At 37.1% G+C, this 26,017-nt stretch overlaps 1 protein-coding gene and 1 pseudogene across 1 annotated transcript in view; both read right to left on the bottom strand.

The window, feature by feature from the left end:
• SCFD1 (sec1 family domain containing 1) overlaps positions 1-26,017 on the bottom strand; it is a 109,206-nt gene that overhangs the window by 10,592 nt on the left and 72,597 nt on the right. Inside the window, exons 18-21 of the mRNA XM_068991605.1 lie at positions 20,281-20,343; positions 18,367-18,442; positions 4,138-4,191; positions 933-985 (exon numbers count right to left, since the gene is read on the bottom strand). Of these exons, the coding sequence (XP_068847706.1) occupies positions 933-985; positions 4,138-4,191; positions 18,367-18,442; positions 20,281-20,343 (246 nt within the window). The remainder of the gene's footprint in view (positions 1-932; positions 986-4,137; positions 4,192-18,366; positions 18,443-20,280; positions 20,344-26,017) is intronic.
• Positions 23,764-25,786, bottom strand: LOC138095426 (oxysterol-binding protein-related protein 9-like; annotated as a pseudogene).

Here is a 26,017-nt window from a genome sequence, read left to right as displayed (position 1 = left end):
CCCACCAAAGAAGCCCCTTAGTGTCACTCCTCATCCTCTTCCTTCTATAATTTATTCTTTTGTCAAATTCTTTCTTACCAGCTGCAGCTACTAGCAGCAGCTTCTTTTGCAACTCTGGTATTAGAGAATAACCTGGTATTCTCTCTGGAGAAGAGAAAAAGTAATCTAATAATTAATTTTTTAGTGACCAGATTATCCGATCTGACTATCTACAGAGATTTGAAAGCTTGGGATAAATCAAAGTTCAAAAGATCCCAAACATAAGGTATAGGCAATAAAGAAGCTTCACCCAAGTTTTGGTGCTAAAGACCATTCCTCCAAGAAGGTTTTTTCTCTGCTAATTTTATCCTTCTTTCTGTATTTTATAAACTACTATCATACTACCAGAATTAAATTTCAAAAAATATATACATAATAAAGTTAGTATCTTACCACACCATGTTTGTCACAAAATACAGAAATTATTTGCAGAATGTTTCACTGCCAAAAAGAAGGACTCATAGCAATGGTCCCCAGGGACATAGATTGTATGGATGAGTTAAATAAAAAACCAACAACTGGTATCCAACATAAAGCCTTCATCTTTTTCATTTGGTCCAAAATAATTATTCATTTAAAAGCACACAAATTATCCAAATTCTCCTTTTCTACACCTAAGATTGTAATGCCCTTATCATTTCATTAAAAACAACAAGCATCTAATTACTTTTTTTCTGTATATATTTGGAAGGAAAAGTATCAAAGAAGTATAATTACCAGTGATTACCTCTGGGTAAAGAGATTCTACATATTATTTACTTACCAGTTTTCTATACAGTTTGAATTTTTAATAATAAGCAATTACTGATTTATAACAAAAAAATCAGTAGAAGTTATTTCCATTCTTGGTGGGAATGAGGAAACATACAACAAATTATGCAAGAGCTGCTTACCTGTCATTGCCCCGTAGCATTTTGGGATCAAAATACCTATAGTCATCAGTTTCCTATTTAAAAAAAATAGAGAACTTTACCATGACTATGGAATTTCTCTTTAGAAAGTTCAAATTTTGCTTAGAGTATTTTAAGATTACTCGATGAATCTACTAATGAATACTAAGTTGGTAAACAGCCACCATCAAAATTCACTATGTGTTAAACATCATTCTAAGTGTCTCAGATGAAATTACATAATCCCGTATCATCTTTGAGGTAGTTGTTATTATCCACGCTTTTCAGATGGGGAAACTGGGATACAGAGAGGTTATCTAACTTTCCTAAGTCTTATGACAAGTGTGGAAACTCCAGATCTGAGCCCAGGCAGTCTAGTTTCAATGCCCCAGCACTTAACCACTATGCATGCTGCTTTTCAAATGTATACCTGTTTTTACACAGAAAACAAACTATGGTTGTTACCAAGGCGGGGTGGGGGCAGATAAATTAGTAGTTTAGGATTAACATATACACACTACTATATATAAATAATCAATAAGAAACTATTGTATAGCACAGGGAACTATACTTAATAACTGAGAAAAATAAATATACCTGTTTTATAAGCTAATGCACTTAAGTATATTTGCTTTTAGAATTTTTTACATTATTATATGTCCATGATTTTATTGATTGTGCAGAATACCTAATACAGGTTCAAGTCTTTTATAATTGAAACCTCTGGAGTTAGATATATTTTGGAACTTTGAATTTAAAAAACTGTAGATAGATAATATCACGCATAACAACTCTATATAATGTAGTATTCCCAGTGGGCAGCACCCCATCATGTAACATGGTAATATTTCTGCAGCTAAACAAATGAATATCAACATAAAGTACGATAAACTATAAAGAACCTCAACAAGAGTTAAGGTTAGGTTTTGCCACCAAACGAGTTATACAAAATCTTTTTGGATTTCAGAACTTGTGGATAAGGGGTTGCCGGTCTCCATACTACATAATCAACTAGCTTATTGATATTAAAGATAATATCTTGATATTAAAGATTTAGAAAGTACTGCTTTACTGCATATAATATCATTATTTCCTAATCTCTATCTCCTCCTCCCTCCAAAGCACAAACACCCAAAGGAACTCATTCTTTTCTGCGATGTTTTCTGATTCTTTTCTGGATGAACCTACCCAAAGGTGATCAATGACCAACTATGCAGTGTTATCACTATCTAGTCCTGCACTCAGTGATGGCCAGCGCTAATCAATCACAGGACTCTCCCCTCTCCCTGAACCAAAAGTGAAGTCTCTCAGTTGTGTCCAACTCTTTGTGACCCCATGGACTGTAGCCTACCAGGCTCCTTTATCCATAGAATTTTCCAGGCAAGAGTACTGGAGTAGGCTGCCATTTCCTTCTCCAGGGGATCTTCCCAACCTAGGGATCAAACCTGGGTCTCCCGCAATGCAGGCAGATGCTTTACCATCTGAGCCACCAGGGAAGCCCAAAACCAAATGCAGCACCATAATCCTTCAACACTTTGCTCCAGGAAACCACTACTACCCAGATGTACAAGAGGAGATGAAACCTATCTGGTATCTTGCCTAATCCCTTTCATTTTATTCAATCAAGACAAACCACAGATCACTTAGTAAATACAAGTGATAACAATGCACCTAGAATTAGGTTACAGCATTTTTAAAGCCTTTGAGATACAATATATTCAAGATTATTAGTCAGGTCTAACTTTGTACACATTGTTAATGTCTTCAATGCCTCCAAATCAATTTTTCAATATGGGAACAAGACAGGGATAAGAGAGAGTGCAGGCATCTGTCCCACCTAACAGATGGGTGAAAAAATGCTTTTAAAGTAGAAAAATTTTACTTTTTCTAATTAATTAAAAACTATCTGCCTGTGGTAATGTGCCTTCAGTTATTAAGTTAAAGTCACTAGAACTGATAAATTAATTTATAGAACTTGGAGACACATGTGAATAAGACCCATAATTTAGCCATCCATATGGCAGAAATGTGGATTTGGCATGTAAATTTTCACATTTATTTATATCTTTAATTTTTATAATTGTTTGGGATAATATCTTCTAGAAACCTCCTGCCTATTATGAAGTAGTATTCTCTAAAGACAATCACAAATGCATTAATCATAAATGCATACTTTGCTAAGGCTTTTCAAGAAGCATTCCTTCATATATTCTATATTCCTCATTTGTTCATATCCTTCATATACTCTAGGATGCAGTAATAACAAGGCCTATTGTTATTACATTGTCTAGTATGTTCTCTGTATTGATTCTAGAAAAATCCACTCCTTTTTAGCTTATCATTATAGGCAATTTTCTCTTTCCTCTCATAATTGCAACTGCCCTTTACCGGGCTTTTTCTCTGTAATACTGTATCTTTGTTTTCACATGGACAGATTTTAAAATTTGTTCTTGTTATTTTCTTTCATGTTATTATAACCATGTTTTAACAAATATGAAATAATGACATATTTATCTGAAGATTCTGTTCTTACTCTGTTTCTCAGCCTGGTATCCTAAGTCTTGATGCCAAGTCTACAGTGACCCAGATCAACCCAAACCAGGGTTCTGATCTATTCCAGACAGCCGCTCTCTTTCCAGTTGCCACAGTAACATGATGGGCTGCTTTATGAAACAGATTGTGATGATTTTTACATTCCCTTCTTGAATTATAAACAGCTCAAAAACCCATTTTTTAAGTAAGTGCTAACAATATTTACTCACTTATCTCTTTATCAAACAATTCCAATTTATTTTTTAGCCCAAAAGAATTTAGTGCCATCTGAACACATGCTCTTAAATTTTTCACTATGTACTTCTATCCTAATTTAATTTCATAAAATTAAACTGGTCTGGTACTTTTCATATTATACCAACTGATGCTCACTAGTTCTCTTTTATTTATAGAAACTTGCTCCTTAGGATACATATAGGATATGGATCTACATTTACTTTGCATGAGAGCTGGCCAGAGTGGATGTAGTAGCTGAAAAACCAATTCATATTATCCATGATAATGGCTAAAAAATGCTGTTTGAGGACGTGGACTCTTTCCTTTCCCTCATGCACTCTGCTGTGATGAAGCCCACAACAAACTAAGTTTATCACCCTTGGTATAGGCAGTTTGGTATGCTCAAGAATTTACAAGTACAGTGTTATATGCTACTCACAGGGTTTGACTTCATCTCCATGAGATTGTCTAAAATACGAGTAACAGGGAGATTCTGTGGAAGAAACCGTTGAGTATTTTGTTAAATATCAGAAGAAATGACACACCAAAATTCTTCTTTAGTAACAAGACAACCTAATCATTCTATAGTTCAGTATGCCTACCTTTCAATTAAACACATTCTAAGATTAAATAGTCTATGAATGGTGTCATAGATGTAAATACCTTTGGCACTGCTCAAGGTTCCAAATGTAATCTTAAAAAATGTGTAGGTGTATCTAGGTTTAGTACAAATATATATTTGGGCTTTTTACTTTGCTGGATATCTGCTTTTTTAATACTAGTAAGTTTTTAAGAACCCTGCCTCTGTTTTTCATTTTCTTTCTGTATATTTAAGTTTCTTTAAAAACACAGTATGTAGTTCACAAAAATATTAATATATAAGATTAAATGACCTAACAGCTTTTCATTTCTAATGTATAATCTTCAAGCAAAAAAGATACTGTGCTCTTTCATAAAAATGGGGAAATGGATGCATACACAACTTTTAATTTTGCCTCGGACAGATTCCAAATTTTCAGTGACATACTGCACTGTCTTCTTACAAACAAGTTCCACTTTGAACATGAAATATATAATACTGGTGTTGACAGAAGATTGCCTCTTGACATGCTTACATGCATTGTAATAAGAAATTGTACTGTTCTATTTCAATCTGACCATTTGAACCACTATTTTGAATATAACACATCGGGTACAAAAAATTTTCTAAGTGACTATTATGCCTATTCAAAGTTCATTTCTACTGGAATGGTGTTCTGCCCATTTAAACTGATATTTCCTTTGTGAACTGTAGAGAATATTCTGGAAAGAATCATCTTGTATCTTGGAGATTTCATATAACAGAGGCAACCTTAAATCTCATTATTCACATAATTGTAGATAACACATTACTATTTCACAAGTTTTACTTTCTTTAGGTCATAAAACATTTTACTATTACTAAAATGGACTATCACTAAGGAAAACGGTGCTTTGCCCAGACAGAAAATATGCATTTCTTTTTTCTTTTTCTAGATTTGCAAGTAAAAATCTTTTCAGATAACCTTAGGCAAGTAAAATTAAAGTTATTTCATTATACTCTAGATATTTTTGTTGGCCAGGAACTCAATATAAACACAAGCACCAAATGTTCAAGCTGACTGAATGTACCTCCTGAATTCTATTTAAAATTTGAAAAAAGGTAGCTCAAAATTGTACCCTTTGTTTTGTTTCAAATAAACTTGAGTTTGTTCACTTAACAATGTAAGCCTAAATCACACCCTTCTCTAAAGAATAACTGGGTACAGATTTAAATCTTAAAAATGCTTTAAGAAAACTATAGTTACATATTTATTCTTAGTAACACCAACAAAAGATGAAGTACTCTGTAACAAAACAGGAAGAAGTAATAAAAGAATTCTGGAGCAAGACAACATTATAGCATTTTACTAAAATTAATTTTATATCTGTTTCTCTAATTTACATTTAACTCTGAACTGTACTACGTTATTAGGTATGCGGAATGGAGAAAAATTCACTAAAGATTTTATATAACTGGTAAAGCCATAAGAGTCATATTACTTTTATTGTGTTTGCAAAAATAACTGGAAAATTGAATATTTCATTTAGCATAAAAGTAAAAATTAAATTTTACTTTGTATTTAATAGCTCTGCTGTATCTGAAGATAAACCTACCAGTGAACAGGTCATTAAAAAACACTAGAAAAATTTCTCTCTAGCAGAACAGTTCAAAAGTTTAAGAGCCCAGAGACTATTCTTTATGTTTGTGTTTGGTCTTTACAACCAGGTAACACTGAAAGAGTCATCAACCACCGCCACGCTATACAATATTCACAGACTGTCACAGAATCTGTGTCACAGATTCACAGATTGTCATAGATTAAGGAAAACTGCCAGTGTAGAGAATGATAAAAGAAATATACAGTGTCTTTAAAGGCTTAAGAAAGAGTACTTCAGGAAACAACTGAGATCTCTGTCACCAACTAATGCTCTACCTAGCCTAAATGAAGACTTGAATTGAGTTAGTGATTTAAAGACTCAATGTTATATTGATAGTAATTTATATACAAGATAATGTTGTTGTTTAGTCATTAAGTCATGTTCAACTCTTGCAATCCCAAGCCCATCAGGTTCCCCATCCTTAAAATTCTAATTGAAATAACTGAACTGTGGCAGCTAATAGACAGAAAACAGCATAACAAAACCATATAATTTTCTTCACTCAGCAGATGGTCTGTTCACTCATCTTAAAGACACAAAACAGTTGTGTACCTCAATAAAAGAGGTATAAATGAGATTTACTCATATGAAAGCCCATTATTTAAAAAATTCCCAAGCATGTTTTTAAACCAGTCAATCCTGAAGGAAATCAAACCTGAGTATTCACCTGAAGGACTGATGCTGAAGCTGAAGCTGCAATTCTCTGGGCACCTGATGCAAAGAGCCAACTCATTGGAAAAGACCCTGATGCTGGGAAAGATTGAGGGCAGGAGGAGAAGGGAGAGACACAGGATGAGATGGTTGAATGGCATCACCGACTCAATGGACATGAGTTTGGGTAAACTCCGGGAGTTTGTGATGGACAAGGAAGCCTGGAGTGGTGCAGTCCAAGGGGTCGCAAAGAGTGGACATGACTGAGCGACTGAACAACAACAAGCATATTTTTCATTGTTTTTGGAAACTGTTTCAGAAATAGAATGACATTGGATAGCAGCCGTTCTGACTGGTGTGAAATGGTACCTCACTGTGGTTTTGATTTGCATTTCTCTGATAATGAGTGATGTTGAGCATCTTTTCATGTGTTTGTTAGCCATCTGTATGTCTTCTTTGGAGAAATGTCTATTTAGTTCTTTGGCCCATTTTTTGATTGGGTCGTTTATTTTTCTGGAATTGAGCTGCATAAGTTGCTTGTATATTTTTGAGATTAGTTGTTTGTCAGTTGCTTCATTTGCTATTATTTTCTCCCATTCAGAAGGCTGTCTTTTCACCTTGCGTATATTTTCTTTTGTTGTGCAGAAGCTTTTAATTTTAATTAGATCCCATTTGTTTATTTTTGCTTTTATTTCCAGAATTCTGGGAGGTGGATCATAGAGGATCCTGCTGTGATTTATGTCGGAGAGTGTTTTGCCTATGTTCTCCTCTAGGAGTTTTATAGTTTCTGGTCTTACATTTAGATCTTTAATCCATTTTGAGTTTATTTTTGTGTGCGGTGTTAGAAAGTGATCTAGTTTCATTCTTTTACAACTGGTTGACCAGTTTTCCCAGCACCACTTGTTAAAGAGATTGTCTTTACTCCATTGTATATTCTTGCCTCCTTTGTCAAAGATAAGGTGTCCATATGTGTGTGGATTTATCTCTGGGCTTTCTATTTTGTTCCATTGATCTATATTTCTTTGTGCAGTTTTAACAATTATTAACTTATGACAAATTCTTGTTTTATTTGTATTCTCACCTACTCCCCACTTCCTAGGCTGTTTTAAAACAACCCCCCAATATCAAATCATTTTGGCAATAATCTGTCTTCTGAGAAACCTGTCTTGCAGGTCAAGAAGCAATCGTGAGAACCAGATATGAAACAATGGATTTATTCAGAACTGGGAAAGGAGTTCAACGAGGCTGTACATTGTCACACTGCTTATTTAACTTACATGCAGAGTACATCATGTGAAATGCTGAGCTGGATGAATCACAAGCTGGTTTCAAGACTGCCAGGAGAAACATCAACAACCTCAGATATGCAGATGATACCACTCTAAAGGCAGAAAATGAAGAGGAACTAAAGAATCTCTTGAAGAAGGTGAAAGTAGAAAGTAAAAAAGCTGGCTTGAAACTCAACATTCAAAAACCTAAGATCATGGCATCTTGTACCGTCACTTCATGGCAAACAGAAGGGGAAAAGTGGAAACAGTGACAGATTTTCTTTTTTCGGGCACCAATATTACTGTGGACAGAGACTGCAGCCATGAAATTAAAAAATGCTTGGTTCCTTGGATGGAAAGCTACGACAAACCTAGACAGTGTATTAAAAAGCACAGAAAACCCTTTGCCGACAAAGATACATATAGTGAAAGCTATGGTTTTTCCAGTAGTCATGTATGGTTGTGAGAGTTGGGCCATAAAGAAGGCTGAACACTAAAGAACTGATGCTTCTGAATTGTGCTGATGCAGAAAACTCTTGAGAATCCCTTAGACTGCAAGGAGATCAAACTAGTCAATCCAAAAGGAAATCAAACCTGAATACTGGAAGGTCTGATCCTGAAGCACCAACAGTTTGGCCACCTGATGTGAAGAGCATCAAGACTAACTGGAAAAGACCCTGATACTGGGAAAGATTGAAGGCAAAAGGAGAAGGAGGCGGCAGAGGATGAGGTGGCTGGATGGCATCACCCAACTCAATGGACACGAGTTTGAGAAAACTCCAAGAAACAGTGAAGCACAGGGAAGCCTGGTATGCTGCAGTCCATGGGGTCACAAAAAGTCAAACATGACTGTGACTGAACAGCAACGTTTCCGTATATATCTCTAAAATAGAAAACTCCTAAAAAAACAGAAAAGCCCTGTAAGACTACCATTGCACCTAAAATAATCAACAAATATTTCTTAATACAGACCAATATCCAGTCAGTATCAAACTTTTCTTGTGCCATAAATTTCTTACATTTCCCTGTTCAAATTATAATCTTAATAAGGGCTATATATTGCAATTAGGTGACTGCTTTTATGTCTTTTTAAATCTACTGAATTCCACTGCTTACAATTTATCTCTTGTCAATTCATTTTTAAAAAAGGTATTACTTTAGTAAACAAGTCAAAGTGAAACAGAAGAGTTTCAAATTATGCAGCCTCACACTACAACAAACTGTGGAACATTCTTAAAGAGATGGGAATACCAGACCACTTTACCTGCCTCCTGAGAAACTGGCAAGGAGGTCAAGAAGCAACAGTTAGAACGGGACACGAAACAATGGACTGGTTCCAAACGGGGAAAAGGAGTATGGCAAGGCTGCATGTTGTCACCCTACTTATTTAATTTATATGCAGAGTACATCATGCGAAATGCTGGGATGGATGAAGCACAAGCTGGAATTGAGACTGCTGGGAGAAATATCAATAACCTCAGATATGCAGATGACACCACCCTTATGGCAGAAAATAAGGAGGAACTAAAGAGTCTCTTGATTAAGGTGAAAGAGGAGTGAAAAAGCTGGCTTAAAATTCAACATTCAAAAAAACTAAGATGATGGCATCCAGTCCCATCACTGCATGGCAAACAGATGGGGAAAAGAATGGAAACAGTGGCAGACTATTTTCTTGGGCTCCAAAATAACTACAGATGGTGAGTGCAGCCATGAAATTAGAAGGCACTTGCTTGCTCCTTGAAAGAAAAGCTACAACAAATCTAGATACCATTAAAAGACAGCATAAAAGCAGAGCTATTACTCTGCTGACAAAGGTCTGTATACTCAAAGCTATGGTTTTTCCAGTAGTCATGTATGGATGTGAGAGTTGGACCATATAGATGGCTGAGCACTGAAGAATTGATGCTTCTGTGGTGAACTGTGGTGTTGGGGAAGACTCTTGAGAGTCCCCTGGACTGCAAGGAGACCCAACCAGTCCATCTTAAAGGAGATCAGCCCTGGGTGTTCATTGGAAGGACTGATGTTGAAGCTGAAACTCCAATACTTTGACCACCTGATGGCGAAGAGCTGACTCATTGGAAAAGACCCTGATGCTGGGAAAGATTGATGGCAGGAGGAGAAGGGGACGACGGAGGATGAGATGGTTGGATGGCATCACCAACGCAATGGACATGAGTTTGGGTAAACTCCAGGAGTTGGTGATGGACAGGGAAGCCTGGCGTGCTGCAGTCCAGGGGGCTGCAAAGAGTCGGATACAATGAGCGACTGAACTGAACAACTGTCCTCACATAAATATATTCCAAACCTGCAAAGATCATTCCAGTGGTTTTATGTGATAGCTGATACTTGTGATGCATAAAACTTATGCTGCCCAAGAAACAAAAAGGTATAAAAAGCTCTTATAAGTGACCTAGAAAACTGGACATGACAAAACATCCTATTATTTCTATCTATATATTTTTATAACTTAAAATGTTTATTCAGATTAAAAAAATCCAAACCAGTATTTAGAGATGTGAGGCATAAATTAGAATTTTACAAGCGTGAAACAAAGAATTCATCTCTACCAGTCTTCTTCTCTGATGTCTCTTTTCTCAGTTCCCAACCTGCCCCAGATGTCTTAAAACCTGTAGCAGTTCCTCTAAATTTTAAAACATCAGGACAGTGTAACTTTATTTATTTTTTAAATTTATTTTACTTCTTTTACTTTACAATACTGTATTGGTTTTGCCATACATCAACATGAATTAAAAATGGCTATGTGTTTAAACATTTCTAGAGCAAGGGACTTTTTAAAAGTACTGAATTTACAAAGATTACACACCAACACATACACACAGGTTCAGGTCTGGGAGGGATGTAGAGAAACAAGCACTGTAAATCACTGCATGCTGGTACATCTTTCCTGAACGGCAATTTGGTAATATTTACCAAGGAGAATTAGAAATGTTCATCCTTTTGATTCCATAATTCAATTCTAGTAATTTATCACACAGAAGTAAATCAGAGATGAATATTCTCACCTAGAAAAACTAACATTTAAAACCTATATACCCATGAGTATCTTCTATTTTGTTAAAACATACTGAATTTACTGTTTTATAATACTTTTATTTTTACTTCACATTTACAATGAACCACTATCACCCGATCAATAACCAGTGTCTCCCAAATCAGTGAATATTTCCTTGAATTCTGAACCTAAAAAGTCTCCTGGACATCTATTAAAATAGAACAACACTGGTCTGGCTCTCTCCTAGCAGTGGTGACAGAAATGTGATGTAGAAACAGGTAACCACCAATCATTTCAAATTTTACTTCTGTAAATGAAAAACTGCCTATATCAAAGCAGTATGTTATATGCAATGTTAAGAACAGGAAAGTTTGAGGTCACAGAAGATAACCTGTTTTTATATTTTGCAAACTTCAAATAAAACAAATTTTTTGTTAGCACAAGACAATATTTAAGTGAATCAGTTTAGGTACTTCTTACAGGCATCATTTAGGGATGTACATCATGTGACTCTAAGGTAATAAGTTCAAAGAGTAAATATGGTCATTTAAAAGACTGAAGCCTGTAATTTCTCCGTGCTATTAGTTATTTGTGAAAGGATTCCTTTGTTTAGGCAATTTTACTACTGGGATTTCCTTCCAACAGCAAAATATGAATTCTCCTTAAAACTAAATTTAACTACACATAGTTGCACAATCCCCATCATGAATCACTGCCTTGTTGTGGCAAAGGGGCTTGCATAACTCCATGAAGCTCTGAGCCATGCCATGTAGGGCCATCCAAGATAGATGGGTCACAGTGGACAGTTTTGACAAAACGTGATCCACTGGAGAAGGGAATGACAAACCACTCCTGTGTGCTACTTGTGAGAACCGGATAAACCTTAAAAAGGCAAAAAGCTATGACACCAAAAGATGAGGCCCCCCAGGTCAGAAGGTTTCCAATCTGCTATGGAGGAAGAGCAGAGGACAACTACTAATAGCTCCAGAAAGAAGGAAGAGGCTGGGTCATTTCAGAAAAACACTCATTGTGGATGCGTCTGGTGATGAAAGCAAAATCCGATGCTGTAAGGAAAAGTACTGCATAGGAACCTGGAATGTTAGGTCCATGCATCAAGGTAAACTGGACATGGTCAAGCAGATGATAAGAGTAAACATCAATATCTTAGGAATCAGTGAACTAAAATGGATGGAAATGGGTCAATTTAATTCAGACAACCATTATATCTACTACCATGGGCAAGAATCCCTTAGAAGAAATGGAATAGCCCTGATAATCAACAAGAGTCCGAAATGCAGTACTTGGAGGCAACCTTAAAAATGACAGAATGATCTCAGTTCATTTCCAAGGCAAACCATTCAGAATCACAGTAATCGAAGTCTATGCCCCAACTACCAATTCCTAAGAGGCTGAAATTGATCATTTCTATGAAGACCTAGACCTCCTAGAACACACACACACAAAATGTCCTATTCATCATAGGGGATTGGAATGCAAAAGTAGGAAGTCAAGAGATTCCTGGAGTAACAGGCAAGTTTGGCCTTGAAGTACAAAATGAACCAGTGCAAAGGCTAACAGAATTCTGCCAAGAGAGAACACATGGGTCATAGCAAACACTCTTTTTCAACACAAGAGACGACTTTACATATGGACATCTCCACATGGTCAATACTGAAATCGGACTGATCACATTCTTTGTAGTCAAAGATGGAGAAGCTCTATACAGTCAGCAAAAACAAGACTGGGAGACACTGATGATCTGGTGGCTCAGATCATCACCTCCTTATAGCAAAATTCAGGCTTAAAGAAAGTGGGCAAAACCACTAGCCCAGTCAGGTACAAGTTAAATCAAATTCTCTATGAATATGCAGTGGCGGTGACAAAGAGATTCAAGGGATTAGATCTAGTAAAGAGAGTGCCTGAAGAACTATGGACAGAGGTCTGTGATACTGCACAGGAGGCAGCGAGCAAAACCATCCCAAAGAGAAAGAAATACGAGCAGGCGAAGTGGTTGTCTGAGGAGGTTTTACGAATAGCCGAGGAAAGAACAGAAGCGAAAAGCAAGGGAGAAAGAGCTTCAGAGAAGAGCAAGGAGAAACAAGAGAAGGCCTTCTTCAGTGAACACTGGAAAGATATAGAGAATAATAACAGAATGGGAAAGAACAGAGATCTCTTCAAGAAAACTGGAAATATCAAAGGAACATTCCATCCAAAGATGGGCCAAATAAAGGACAGAAATGGTAGAGACCTAACAGAAGCAGGAGAGATCAAGAAGAGATGGAAAGGAGAACTATGCAAAAAAAGTATAATAACCCAGATAACCACAATGGTGTAGTCTCTCACTCAGAGCCAAACATCCTGGAGTGTGAAGTCAGGTGGGCCTTAGGAAGCACTGCTGCCAATAAAGCTAGTGGAAGTGATGGAATTCCAGCAGAGCTATTTAAATCCTAAAAGATGATGCCGTTAAAGTGCTGTACACATTATGTCAGCAAATTTAGAAAACCCAGCGGTGGCCACAAAACTGGAAAAGGTCAATCCTCATCCCAATTTCCAAGAAAGGCAGCACTGAAGAATGCTCAACCCACCAGACAATTGCCCTCACCTCCCATGCTAGCAAGGTTATACTCAAAATCCTTCAAGCTAGGCTTCAGCAGTACGTGAACTGAGAACATCCAGATGTTCAAGCTGGGTTTAGAAAAGGCAGAGGAACTAGAGATCATATAGCCAACATCATAGAGAAGGCAAGAGAATTCCAGAAATTGACCCTGTGGATAACAAACTGTAGAAAACTCTTCAGTTCAGTTCAGTTGCTCAGTTGTGTCTGACTCTTTGTGACTCCATGGACAGCAGCACGCCAGGCCTTTCTGTCCATCACCAACTCCTGGAGTTTACTCAAACTAATGTCCATTGAGTCGGTGATGCCATCCAACCATCTTATCCTCCATCGTCCCCTTCTCCTCCTGCCTTCAATCTTTCCGAGCATCAGGGTCTTTTCAAATGAGTCAGCTCTTCGCATCAGGTGGCCAAAATATTGGAGTTTCAGCTTCAACATCAGTCCTTGCAATGAACATTCAGGACTGATCTCCTTTAGGATGGACTGGTTAGATCTCCTTGCAGTCCAAGGGACTCTCAAGAGTCTTCTCCAATACCACAGTTCAAAAGCATCAATTCTTCTGTGCTCAGCTTTCTTTATAGTCCAACTCTCACATCCGTACATGACTACTGGAAAAACCATAGCCTTGACTAGATGGACCTTTGTTGGCAAAGTAATGTCTCTGCTTTTTAATATGCTGTCTAGGTTTTTCATAACTTTCCTTCCAAGGAGTAAGCGTCTTTAAATTTCATGGCTGCAGTCACCATCTGCAGTGATTTTGGAGCCCCAAAATATAAAGTCAGCCACTGTTTCCACTGAGAGAGGAATAGTAGACCATCTTACCTGTCTCCTGAGAAATCTGTGTGCGGGCCAAGAAGCAACAGTTACAGCTCTGTATAGAACTGACTGGTTCAGGATCGAAAAAGGAGTATGACAAGGCTGTTTATTGTCATCCTGTTTACTTAACTTGTATGCTGAGCACATCATGAGAAATGGCTGGATGAGTTACAAGCTGGAATCAAGATTGGAAAGAGAAACATCAACAATATCACATAACCTTAGATATGTGCCACTCTAATGGCAGAAAGTGAGGAGGAACTAAAGACCCTCTTGATGAGGGTGAAGGAGGAGAGTGGAAAAGCATGTTTAAAACTCAATATTACAAGACAGCCAATGGGAATTTGCTGTATGACTCAGGGAACTCAAACCTAACTTGGTAACAACCTAGAGGGGTGGGAGGTGGGAGAGATGTTCAAGTGGGAGGGGACATGAGTATACCAATGGCTGATTCATATTGATGTTTGGTAGAAACCAACACAATACTGGAAAGCAATTATCCTTCAATTAAGAATAAATAACTTATGACCAACCTAGATAGCATATTGAAAAGCAGAGACATTACTTTGCCAACAAAGGTCCGTCTAGTCAAGGCTATGGTTTTTCCAGTGGTCATGTATGGATGTGAGAGTTGGACTGTGAAGAAAGCTGAGCACCGAAGAATTGATGTTTCTGAACTGTGGTGTTGGAGAAGACTCTTGAGAGTCCCTTGGACTGCAAGGAGATCCAACCGGTCCATTCTGAAGGAGATCAGCCCTGGGTGTTCTTTGGAAGGAATGATGCTAAAGCTGAAACTCCAGTACTTTGGCTACCTCATGCGAAGAGGTGACTCATTGGAAAAGAGTCTGATGCTGGGAGGGATTAGGGGCAGGAGGAGAAGGGGACAACAGAGGATGAGATGGCTGGATGGCATCACGGACTTGATGGATGTGAGTTTGAGTGAACTCCGGGAGTTGGTGATAGACAGGGAGGCCTGGCGTGCTGCGATTCTTGGGATTGCAAAGAGTCAGACACGACTGAGCGACTGAACTGAAGATCATGGCATCTAGCCCCAAAACTTCACGGCAAACAGAAGGGGAAAAGGTGGAAGTAGTGACAGATTTCCTCTTCTTAGGCTTTAAAATCACTAGGGATGGTGACTGCAGCCATGAAATTAGAAGATGATTGCTTTTTGGAAGGAAAGCTATGACAAATCTAGACAGTGTGTTAAAAAGTGGAGACAGCACTTTTTCAACAAAGGTCCGTATAGTCAAGGTCTTTCTAGTAGCCACGTACAGATGTGAGAGCTGGACAATAAAGAAGGCAGAGCACGGAAGAATTGATCCTTTTGAACCGCGGGGCTGGAAAAGACTCTTAAGAGTCCCTTCGAAAGCAAGGAGATCAAACCAGTCAATCTTAAAGGAAATCATCCCTGAATACTCTTTGGAAGTGATGGTGAAGCTGAAGCTCCAATACTTTGGCCACCTGATGCAAACAGCTGACTCACTGGAAAAGACCCTGATGCTGGGAAAGATTTCAGGCAGACAGAGAAGGGGGCAACAGAGGATGAGATGGTTGGATGGCATCACTTATTCAATGGACATGAACTTGGGCAAACTCCGGGAGATGGTGAGGGGCAGGGAAGCCTGGTGTGCTCAGTCCATGAGGCCAAGAGTAGGACACAACCTGGCAACTGAACAACAACAAACTCATACAATAGCCAGTGCGTCTGACAAAAGCCAGACAGAATCTTAGAAAGTAGTGGTTCCTCTTCTGTCTCACATATAACATCATTCTGTCCATGTTGATGATAAGCAGAGTGGCATGACTAGATTCTCTCCTAGACAAGACTCTACTCTTTTTAGAGGCTCTCCAAACTCTTTTTCAACGGGGCCTTGACTTTTGGACATCTGTGTCCATCTTTGCATCACTTTTAGAAAGAAATCTGCTAAGTCAGTTTATAGCCAGAACCCACATCTCCCCTGTATCGTCCCATTCTTCATATCTTTTTGGTTTCCTCACCTTTTACCACCTCTCAGGTGATGTCCAATTACATTAGCCTGCCTTCATCAAGAATCCCATGAGGCTGGTTTAGCCAGAATCTTCCTTTAGCCCTGATATTTTCCCTAAGTAATTTTCCATCCACCGATAACTACACCCTGCTACTGAGCTCTGATTTCCCACGTCTCCCTGATGTATTTGGAGTTCCAATCTCTCTCCCACACTTCAAAACCCCACTGCAGTGGTCCCAACATTGGTCTTTCACAGTGGTCCCCTTGAATAAAGTCTGCCTTACTGTACTTTAACAACTGTTGTGAGTAACTTCTTTTTTAACAAGTGCTGGGTTCAACTGTAAGTACAGTATGTTGGGCACTAACGTGTCCAACCTGTTTTTATGCCTTTTCACCTTTAGCAGTCCAAGAGAATAAAGATAAACTGGCTCACAGAAGTACCGTGAACCAGTTAGAAAGTGGATTAAATATTCAGTAGTGGCCTTTTACCAGAAGAAACACAGAGGGGAAGGACTGAAAATAATTCTGAAGAGGGATAATTAAGCTAAAAAGTGTTCCCAAGTATTTAGAAAGCAATGCAATCTGGAATGTCTCTGAAGGAAAGTTAGGAAGTAATCTGCCTTTTAATTCAATCTTAAAAAATTAAGATTTTTCACTGTTCTTCATTAACACTACAGGTTTTTACAATACAATGTTATTTACTTATTCAAACAAAAGTTGAATACTTACTTAAGAAACACTGCTATGGAAAATTCAAAGATGGGGAAAAAAAATTTCTTGCTGTCAAGAAGTAAAACTACATGTTGGGGCTTCCCTGGTGGTCCAGTGGTTAGGAATCTGCCTGCCAATGCAGGGGACATGGGTTTGGTCCCCTGGTTCGGAACTAAGCTCCCACAAGCTCTGGGGCAACTCATAAGCCTGTGTGCCTCCACTACTGAACCCGCGCTTCAGAGCCTGAGCGCTGCAACTACTGAAGTCCCCGTGCCCCAGAGCCCATGCCCGACAGGAGGAGCCACCTCAATGGGAAGCCCACGTATTGCAACTAGGGATGAAGCCCAGCACAGCCAAAAACAAAAAAGCAAAACAAGAAACAATGCATGCCAACTATATCTCAATAAAAGTGGGAAAAAAAGAAAATATAAACAACATCAATACAAAATACCACAGGTAAATATAGTAAGAAAGATTAAAAAATGTGGAAGAAGTTCAGAGAAACAGAGATCTAGTTTATTCTGAAAACAAGTAAACAATATTCAGATCTGTATAACGGATACTCTATTTCTTTTCTGAATTGGCCTTTAAGATCCTCTCATCACAAACTGAAGTATCTATGTGTGAAATATTATGTCTCAGATTTGCCTTAAAATGCCCCTAAAAACAAATAAATAATATAAGTGGGGAAGATGAAACAAGAATGGCACCATGTTGGGTACTGAATCTTGGTGAAGGGTTCAGGAGAGCTTGACATACTAATGTGTATTTGAAAATTTCCGTAACAAAAAGTTAAAAACAAGTTCAGTTTGAAAAGAAGCCAAAGCAATTAATGATCACTCTGAAGCAGAAATATCTATATATTAGAATAACAGAAAAACAACGGAAATACAAACACCATTAAAAGTCTTATGTTTAAAACTATTATTCCAAAATGAAATGTGAAATCAAGCTATAGTTGCATTATTCCCAAACACAAATTCTATTTAAAATACTTTTAATTTACACAGGCTTTTAGACTATTAACTTAATATTCTCCTAATATATGTTAAAACTTAAATGATATGCATTTATGTAACAGTTCATTATTTTAAGATTAAGTTCATGGTTTTCAGTTAACGTATTTTCACAAACCTGATAAAGGAAATCAAAATGTCATTAACATAAAAGAGCAAATTTTTAAAAAAAGCATAAAATTATAGAGTTCTGAATTATATATGTAAAATACTCTCATATTCTTGAACATACCAGTAAAGGACCCCTTGATTTCATTTTATTCCTAATTTTGTGCTTGAATACATCTAGAAGCTGCTCTAGCTAAGTAACCAACCTGTTAACATTTATATTCAAAAGTACCAGTGTATTTTCTAACAGCTGTACTTACTTGCTGTTTCAATACCAGGTTCTTCACTCCTTCCATCACAAATTGTGATCCGGTATTCATGACTCGTGATAAGAGACTAGGTGCAAAAGAAGAGCATTGCACTAAGTATAAATTATCTCTCTGATTAATTACAGATAAAATACTTGTCTGATTACACAACACATGCTGATGAAGCTCACTGTGCCTACCACCTTTGCTTTCATTGAGCAGAAGTGACCTGAGAATGTCTAACTTCCATGGATATCACTGCCACAAATTTATTTAACAATAAAACACTAATAAAACATTCTGACTAGTCAATAAGATGTAAAATTAGAGTGCTGTCCTCAAAAGGAACATTTTAACTGCTAAGCCTTAGCTACATATCAATATTTAGGCAAATTATTAGCTAAAGAGAATTCTTTGAATTTCCCGACTCTCCTAATGTTAAAACAATGTATTAAAGATAGTAATCCGGAATATTAAATAAAGTATATACATGTATAACTGAATCACTTTTCTGTACAGCAAAAATTAACACAACATTGTAAATCAACTATATTCAATTTAACAAAGATAGTAATTAAGACGACTTGCTTTAGGAGTTCAAAACACACTGACATATGGAGAACAAGTATGTCTGGGAGTTTCTGAATAGGTCAGGAATTACAATATTCTCTATATTATAGCTGCTAGGTCTAGTCCTGCACTGTATACTCTGCGGCCCCATACACAAAATCGATCATATAAAAATGTGAAAGCACAAAATGCTCACTGAATTTTACCTCAACTCTGTAAGAATGTCCAGTGTCTGTATTTTACCAACAAAAATAACACAAATGACTTACCATATTGGTTTTATATTTGTGGTTCAAAAAGTCTTTTATGTGGAATCAAAGGGTATTTTGTGGGACAGAATGGAAATCTTGCATTTTGATATTAGAAGGCAAGAGAAGGCCTTCAAATCATCCAAGATTTTCTTATAACACTTTATTAAAATCCTCAACTACAAAGTCCGTAAGAAATCTAATAGGCTTTTAAGATTCAGTAAGGTTTTAGGACAGAAAACTGGAAAGCCTATTTTATTAAATACATGGAAGTAGTTTTCCAAATATATTTTTCATTTTCCCTGTCCTGTCCTCTTCCCCTCTGAAATGAAGAGATGGGCAGGAAGGAAATCATTTCTTTAACAGAAACAAGAAAATGTAATCTCTGTTGGACTGACTAGTTCTGAGGTGATTCCCAGGTACCAGGCAACTCTGAGGGAGTAAGAGTGGTACCTCGCACAGCACTGTCTGAAGGTGAGGCCAGCTGGATTCATTTTGCCAAGCGCTTACATGTTCCTGCCTTAGGCCAAGTGCTTTTGTTTTCTGGAAATTGTTTCATTAAAATCAGCAGCTCAGAGTGGGGCTAGGGTAAACCTGTTTTCCTCCAGTTTCATGCTTCTGTTCTAAGCTCCAAAAAATAAGCCAGGAATTTGAAGCTAGTATGGTACTGAAAAGAGCAGTCAAAATCACTTTGTTCAGCTCCTTTGAAAATTACACATACTGTACAGAATTTTTCGGGAGTCAGAAATCACACCCAACCCTGAGTGCTTCCTCTCTATCATTTAGCAGTATGCCTAGTTCCATCTAGAAGCTAGGTCTTGAATGTCTGTATTATCAACACTGATAGAAATTCATGTATCTTCCGAAAATGAAAAACATAGTATCTTAACAAGGAAGCATATGAAGCCCTACCATGTAAAATACATTAACTTACATTTTAGAATTAGAATTTAACCTACCTAAGGAACCCAAAAAGCATCCTGACATTTGCTCTGTATCACAACGAAAACTTTCTGCACACGAAATGTCACACAGTTTTCAAAGCATAAAACTCCAGTTATGGCTGGAGTACTAGACTTCTTCAATCAGAATTATTAAAAATACTTACCCCATTGGCTTAGTGGTGGTGTTGCCATAGCTGGTGGGAGCTGAAGCCATCTTGGCAAAAGCCCTATGAAATAAGAAAGTTATATTTAAAAGTTAGTTAGCTGAGCTAACATTTTTTATCACAGCATTAAAACATTTACTAACTAGGCATTAAAAAATTTACTAATCGTAAGATTTTCTATGAAGTTTCTGAAAGGAAATAATTTTTCAACTAATACAATGTTTCAGTACAATTAGCACAATTATACAAAAACATTGATTACATAATCTGTAACCATGTAAAATAATGTTCAAGTACAGAGCAACTGTTAGCAAAACACTGAAATTCTTTGAAAACCACTAATTCATTATTAGTTCCTCAAACTTAAGGATCATTAACAGGAAATAAAGACTTTCTGTTTTAGAAGAACAATCATGTACTGATTAATCTCTTTACTGTTCTCCACATTCCATGCTCCCACATTCCTAGACACATGCCTTGACTCATGCTGTCCCGTCCTTCGGGGACACAGATTCACTGTATTCTCCAATAAAAACTGTACATTTCCTTTTAAGATTCAGCTCAAAATCACTTTCTTTATTATTGCTATTCTAATTCTGCTACTCAGTGATTTTTCTTTTTAGTTACATACACACTTTTATATTGAACTGCATACAGTCATTTATTTTCAGATCTTTCTAAACATACAGAATGTTTTTATAGCTATAGAATTTTTGAAGGCTGGGCAAAAATATGGCACTTAGCTGCATTTTAAAAAATATTTTCCTTCTAGGAATATGTTCACTATAGAAAACAGAATGCTCCTAGAAGACCTCTACCACTTAGAAGTAAACACTGTTAAGATTTTGGCATATATTCTTCTAATCTTTTGACGTATATATATACAACACATATGATTTAAAAACAAAATCAGTATCATATTGTACACACTATTCTTAAATGTTTTAACAGCATGCCATAAATATTTTTATGCAAATCAGTATTCTTTTATAATTCCTAATCATTCCCAATGCTTTAGTCAATGGAAAAAAAATTATCTATCTAAATATAGGAACATCTTATGAAAGTAAAAAAAAAAAAGAATGGAAATCACTAAGATTTGAAGATGAAACACTAAAAATATACTATTTCAATCTGGAAAACATTTACTGATACCATTAGAGAAATTTCAAATACAAAAGTCACAATTTTGTTCAGAAAGGAGGATGTGAATCAATGGTTTTCAGCAGTAGACTGGAATTTCTGCCTTTAACAAAAATTTACTTTTCACTAGAAACAACAATATCTAAATATAAAATGTTATCTCTAAGTAGTAAAGGGTTAAATAAAGAGCATTACATTTATATGGCTGAAATTCAAGCAAATACTAAATACAACCATTGGAGACTGTAGCTGATCCTTAAGCCACATGGGCTTGGAACTGTGCAGGTCCACTTACATTTCTGTCAATAAATACATATTGCAGTACTGCATGATTTGTGGTTGGTTGAATCCTCAAATGAGGAACCAGGGATACTAAGAGCCAGCCCATTGTTAAGTAATACTTTGAGTTTTAACTGTATGGAGGGTTGGCATCCCTAACCTCCAGGTTGTTCTAGGGTCTGCTGTATTTAAGACAATGAAAAACTGGCATGATGAACTAGAACACAAACTGCATCTGTAACAATGACTTCCTGATTAAAAAATATGTAATATGCATAAAAGGATAAACACTAAAGGTTACTTATACACTTTGAATGGGGAGATTACAGGTAAATTTTTACTTTCTTTATACCTTTCTGAGTTTTTAAAAATATTCTCCAATAAATTGGTATAACCCTTATAATGAGAAAGAAAAATGTTACAAATCAGAAATTGTATATTTTATAACCATGTAAAATGATGCCCAAGATTGTCTTCACTCTTTTAACATCAAATGTTTGATTAGGGAGTTCCACATAAGTCATAACGTAAAACACAACGACACATATGACACACCAAATGTGTTAACTGTATATGTTATAAAAATTGGAAAAGATGGTTTCCAGTTCCTTCTGTTAAACTAAGGTTTGTTTTGTCTACCTCTTTTCTTATAAGAACGCAATGAAATAAAAGCAAAACTTGAAAAAACAAACAAAAGTATAGATAATAAAAACCACTCGTAAACTCACAATTCAGAGTTATCTGCTGTTAACAACTTGGTACGTGTCTCATACTATGCATATTTTTTGATACAGTTGAGGGTAAAAAAGCATATTCAATCCCCTACTCTTAAAAAAATTATTATTTTAAGAAATAATTTAAAGGTATTACTAAAGAAATTTGGAAAATAAAGAACACAAAAGGTACAAAAAAAAAATTCTACTACTTGGATTTACCCATTATTAGCATTTAAGTGAATGTCATTTTAGTTATGCTTTATATGTATATATGTGTATATCTACACACACACACACACACACACACACACACACACACACACACACAGGCAGATAAATGGAAAGGTAAGAGAGGATTACACCATAAAAACCAAGTTTGGTTCAAGGGCTGCCTACCCAGAGGCTTTCCCTGATCTCAACAAATTTTAGCTAATACCCCCAACAAATTAAGATCTTATCACTTTGCTTTATTTTCTTTATATCAGTTAATATAGTGAATATGGTTTAACACAACCCTGCTCATTCATTTGCTTGTTGACATATTGTTCAACACAAATGTAAATTCTATGAAAGCCGAGGCCTTTCCTAGCATGTTCACTACTATATTCTTAATGTTTAGAAGAGTCCCTAGTCACTGCAACAAAGGAAGTTATTTATCAAACAAATCAATGAATAGTAAACTATATTTTCACTTTATAACATACATGGCCATTTCCCAATGGTCACTGAACAAGTCTTCCACAACATGATTTTTTTGTGGTTGTTGGAAAATTATGAAGCCTTAAAAGCACTGCGTATTAAACTGTGGCAGAGTTAGATACAATTTAATAATAGTTCAATTACAAAATAAAAGTTATTTTAGGTGAGACCATGAAATTTCCTAACACGTGATTTTAATACATTGCACTAAATTTTCTAAAACTCAGAGGAACTGATATTTACAGTAAATGGAGTATTGATGAAAAATCTGGCACCAGCTATATTATATATATGTGTATATAGAACCCAAGATTATATGATCTAGGAAACAAATGTTGTACATCTCAATAGCAGTACTAGAATGCAGAGTTTAAGACTGGGATTTATACCATGAGATTTGGAAAAAGAGCAGACACCTTGTCTTCAAAACCTGAAGTTTTTCTCAAGACCAAAATCAACACTATAACTGCTAGACAGGAAAAAGGGAAGCTCTGCTTGCTTTAATTATTCATCTGCATCAGAAAGTCCACTATCTCTGAGATAGGAACCACTGCAAGAAGGGAGTGAATAGGCTCTCCCAAAGGAAGACTGTCACTTAATTATGCCTCCTGCCCTGGAACCAGGAGCAAACTTTGTGTTTCCCAACCTAATCAGTACCAAGACGTTTCAGTAATGGTTCATCATAAACCCAGCATTCTCCATCTTCATGAAACAACCTTGTCTCCCATTGAATTTCCTTTTCCTTCCTTTCTTGGACTTCTGCTCTTTGTCTTTCTTCAAGTCTATACCTGGCTTCAGCTGCTACATCAATGTCTCCGATTTTTAAGTTGAAAGTGACATCTTTCCAAAGGCAGTGGGATTCGTATTCATTCTGATCTTCCAGCTTCCTCACTTTCTTCTTCATTATAGGCAACTTCTTGGTATCTATAAAAACTGTATTTCTCCCTGTTGAGTATTTTGCATACATTACACCATTCCATTCCCCTTCAACTGAGCAGAAAGACTTCTTGTCATTTGGAGAAAAAATCTCAGGGAATTTTTGTGCTGCTTGGCCCCATAGAAAGGTTTAGTGTGGAAGATGATATTTGCACTATAGCCAGTTTGGGAACAATTAATATTGCTTTCTCCACCTAGTTCCACCCAGGGCACTGTGAGGATAGATCTGCCGTAACCACTGGGGAATGTGAGAATGTAATGTTCACCATGCTCTAGACACAAGACACAGCCCTGCCCTACGTTGTGCACCTCCAAATGACATCCCAAGGAATTTTGATTTGGTCCAGATATGAGCACAGAATTGTATCTTCTTAATAAAACATTCAGCATAAAAGGCTGAAATGGGCGGATGATGAGAAACCTGCTCAGCCATTAATGTTACACTATTCTTGGAAACCCAGGGAACTGGGCCTTCTGAAACTAGCTCTGCATTCTCTTCAGTATCATTTGGTAATGTGCACTGACGCTCAAAGATTTCTCCCAAAATGGGGTTGTATGGCTTTTTGATAACCAATTCTTTCCTTCCTGCGTGAAAGCTTGAGAGATACCATTTCACAACCTGAACCATTTGGTCTCTGGCATTCTCTGGTCACTAATACTCACAAACAGGACCGGATGTGTAAAAACTCTGCATATGTTTCTAAAAGAGATCTTTTTTCAAGAATAAATGTTGGAAGAACTACCTTTGTAAGATCCAAGTGCAATGATGCATGATAATGCTCTTGTGCTCTTCCACTGACCCTGCCTCCCCTTCATCATTTCTATCATCACGTGAATCAAAAAGGTCAGCATCACTTGTTCCACTGGACATGGAAGAATTAAGTGATTCTGTGGTATCTGGGCCTTTAGACTATTTCCCGAGCAGCTGTATGTCAAGACTGGATCAACAGATCCAGAGGAATCTACTAAGTGTTTTGGGGATGAGTCACTCTGATGGAACTCATCTGTATCATAGAATTCATCTTCATTGCTAGAGTAAGAGAACTCTGGGACTTTGTTTGGAGACAAGTTGACCTGGCTTGGATAAGTCAGACTACTACTAGGTGGTGAGTGGCCACTGCCTATACTATTTGGTATTTGAGTCTGATAATGTCCCAAGGTTGTTAATACAGGTCCAACTGGTAGAGAAGATGGACGCTGCTCTGACTTACAGAACCTCTGAGTAGGTTCTGGAGGTAAGACAGTCTGGGAAGGCACTGTGTTGACCACAGGTTCCAAGGGACATCCACAGGATTAACAGTACTTATAATTTTATCTGTATAATTCTCTGCAATATACTGGTCTTTAGCAATCTGCAGCAATACAATGCAGTGTTTAATTGATTCTATCATGCTATTTGTTGTCTCTTTGAGGGTTTCAATTTTCTTTCTCTGTTCATCATCTTTGTTTGTAGTTTTGAAGTTTGTCATCAAAAAGCTTCAACTGTTCTATCAAGATCTGTAGTAAGCATCAGCCTCTGTAAGTTTCTTATTAAAGTCTTGGACACTAGGAATAAATCCTGAATCCAAACCCCCAGGCGGTGACGGGATGGAGGCAGGGAGAGAATCACACTCATGCCCAAGGCCTGGGCAAGCAGCAGAGTCCCTGGGAACTCAGGGATGGGAGCCAGACCCTCTCCCAGACCCTCTGGGAGTGGGTCTAATAATTCCACAAGTGGCTAGCAAGAAAGCCATTCACCAAGGCCCCAGCCCTCTGTGCCTCCAGGGGAGGGAGCTGAGGGCCATTTCCGAGCACCCCTCTTAGGCCCCCTCTGCTGAATCAACCCACAACATGATTTGTAATGACTCAGTTGCATTTCTTGTAGAAATGATATAATTTCAATCCTATTCCTTGACAATCAGGTTGATTTTCAAAATTTGATTATAATAACTGCTTCTAAGATTTTCTAACTCCAGTTTCTTCTT

This window comes from Capricornis sumatraensis, chromosome 19 (genome assembly GCF_032405125.1).
Source record: "Capricornis sumatraensis isolate serow.1 chromosome 19, serow.2, whole genome shotgun sequence".
Classification (NCBI taxonomy): domain Eukaryota; kingdom Metazoa; phylum Chordata; class Mammalia; order Artiodactyla; family Bovidae; genus Capricornis; species Capricornis sumatraensis.
The sequence above is the reverse complement of the archived record's forward strand: the minus strand, read 5'-3'. Positions and strand labels throughout refer to the sequence as shown.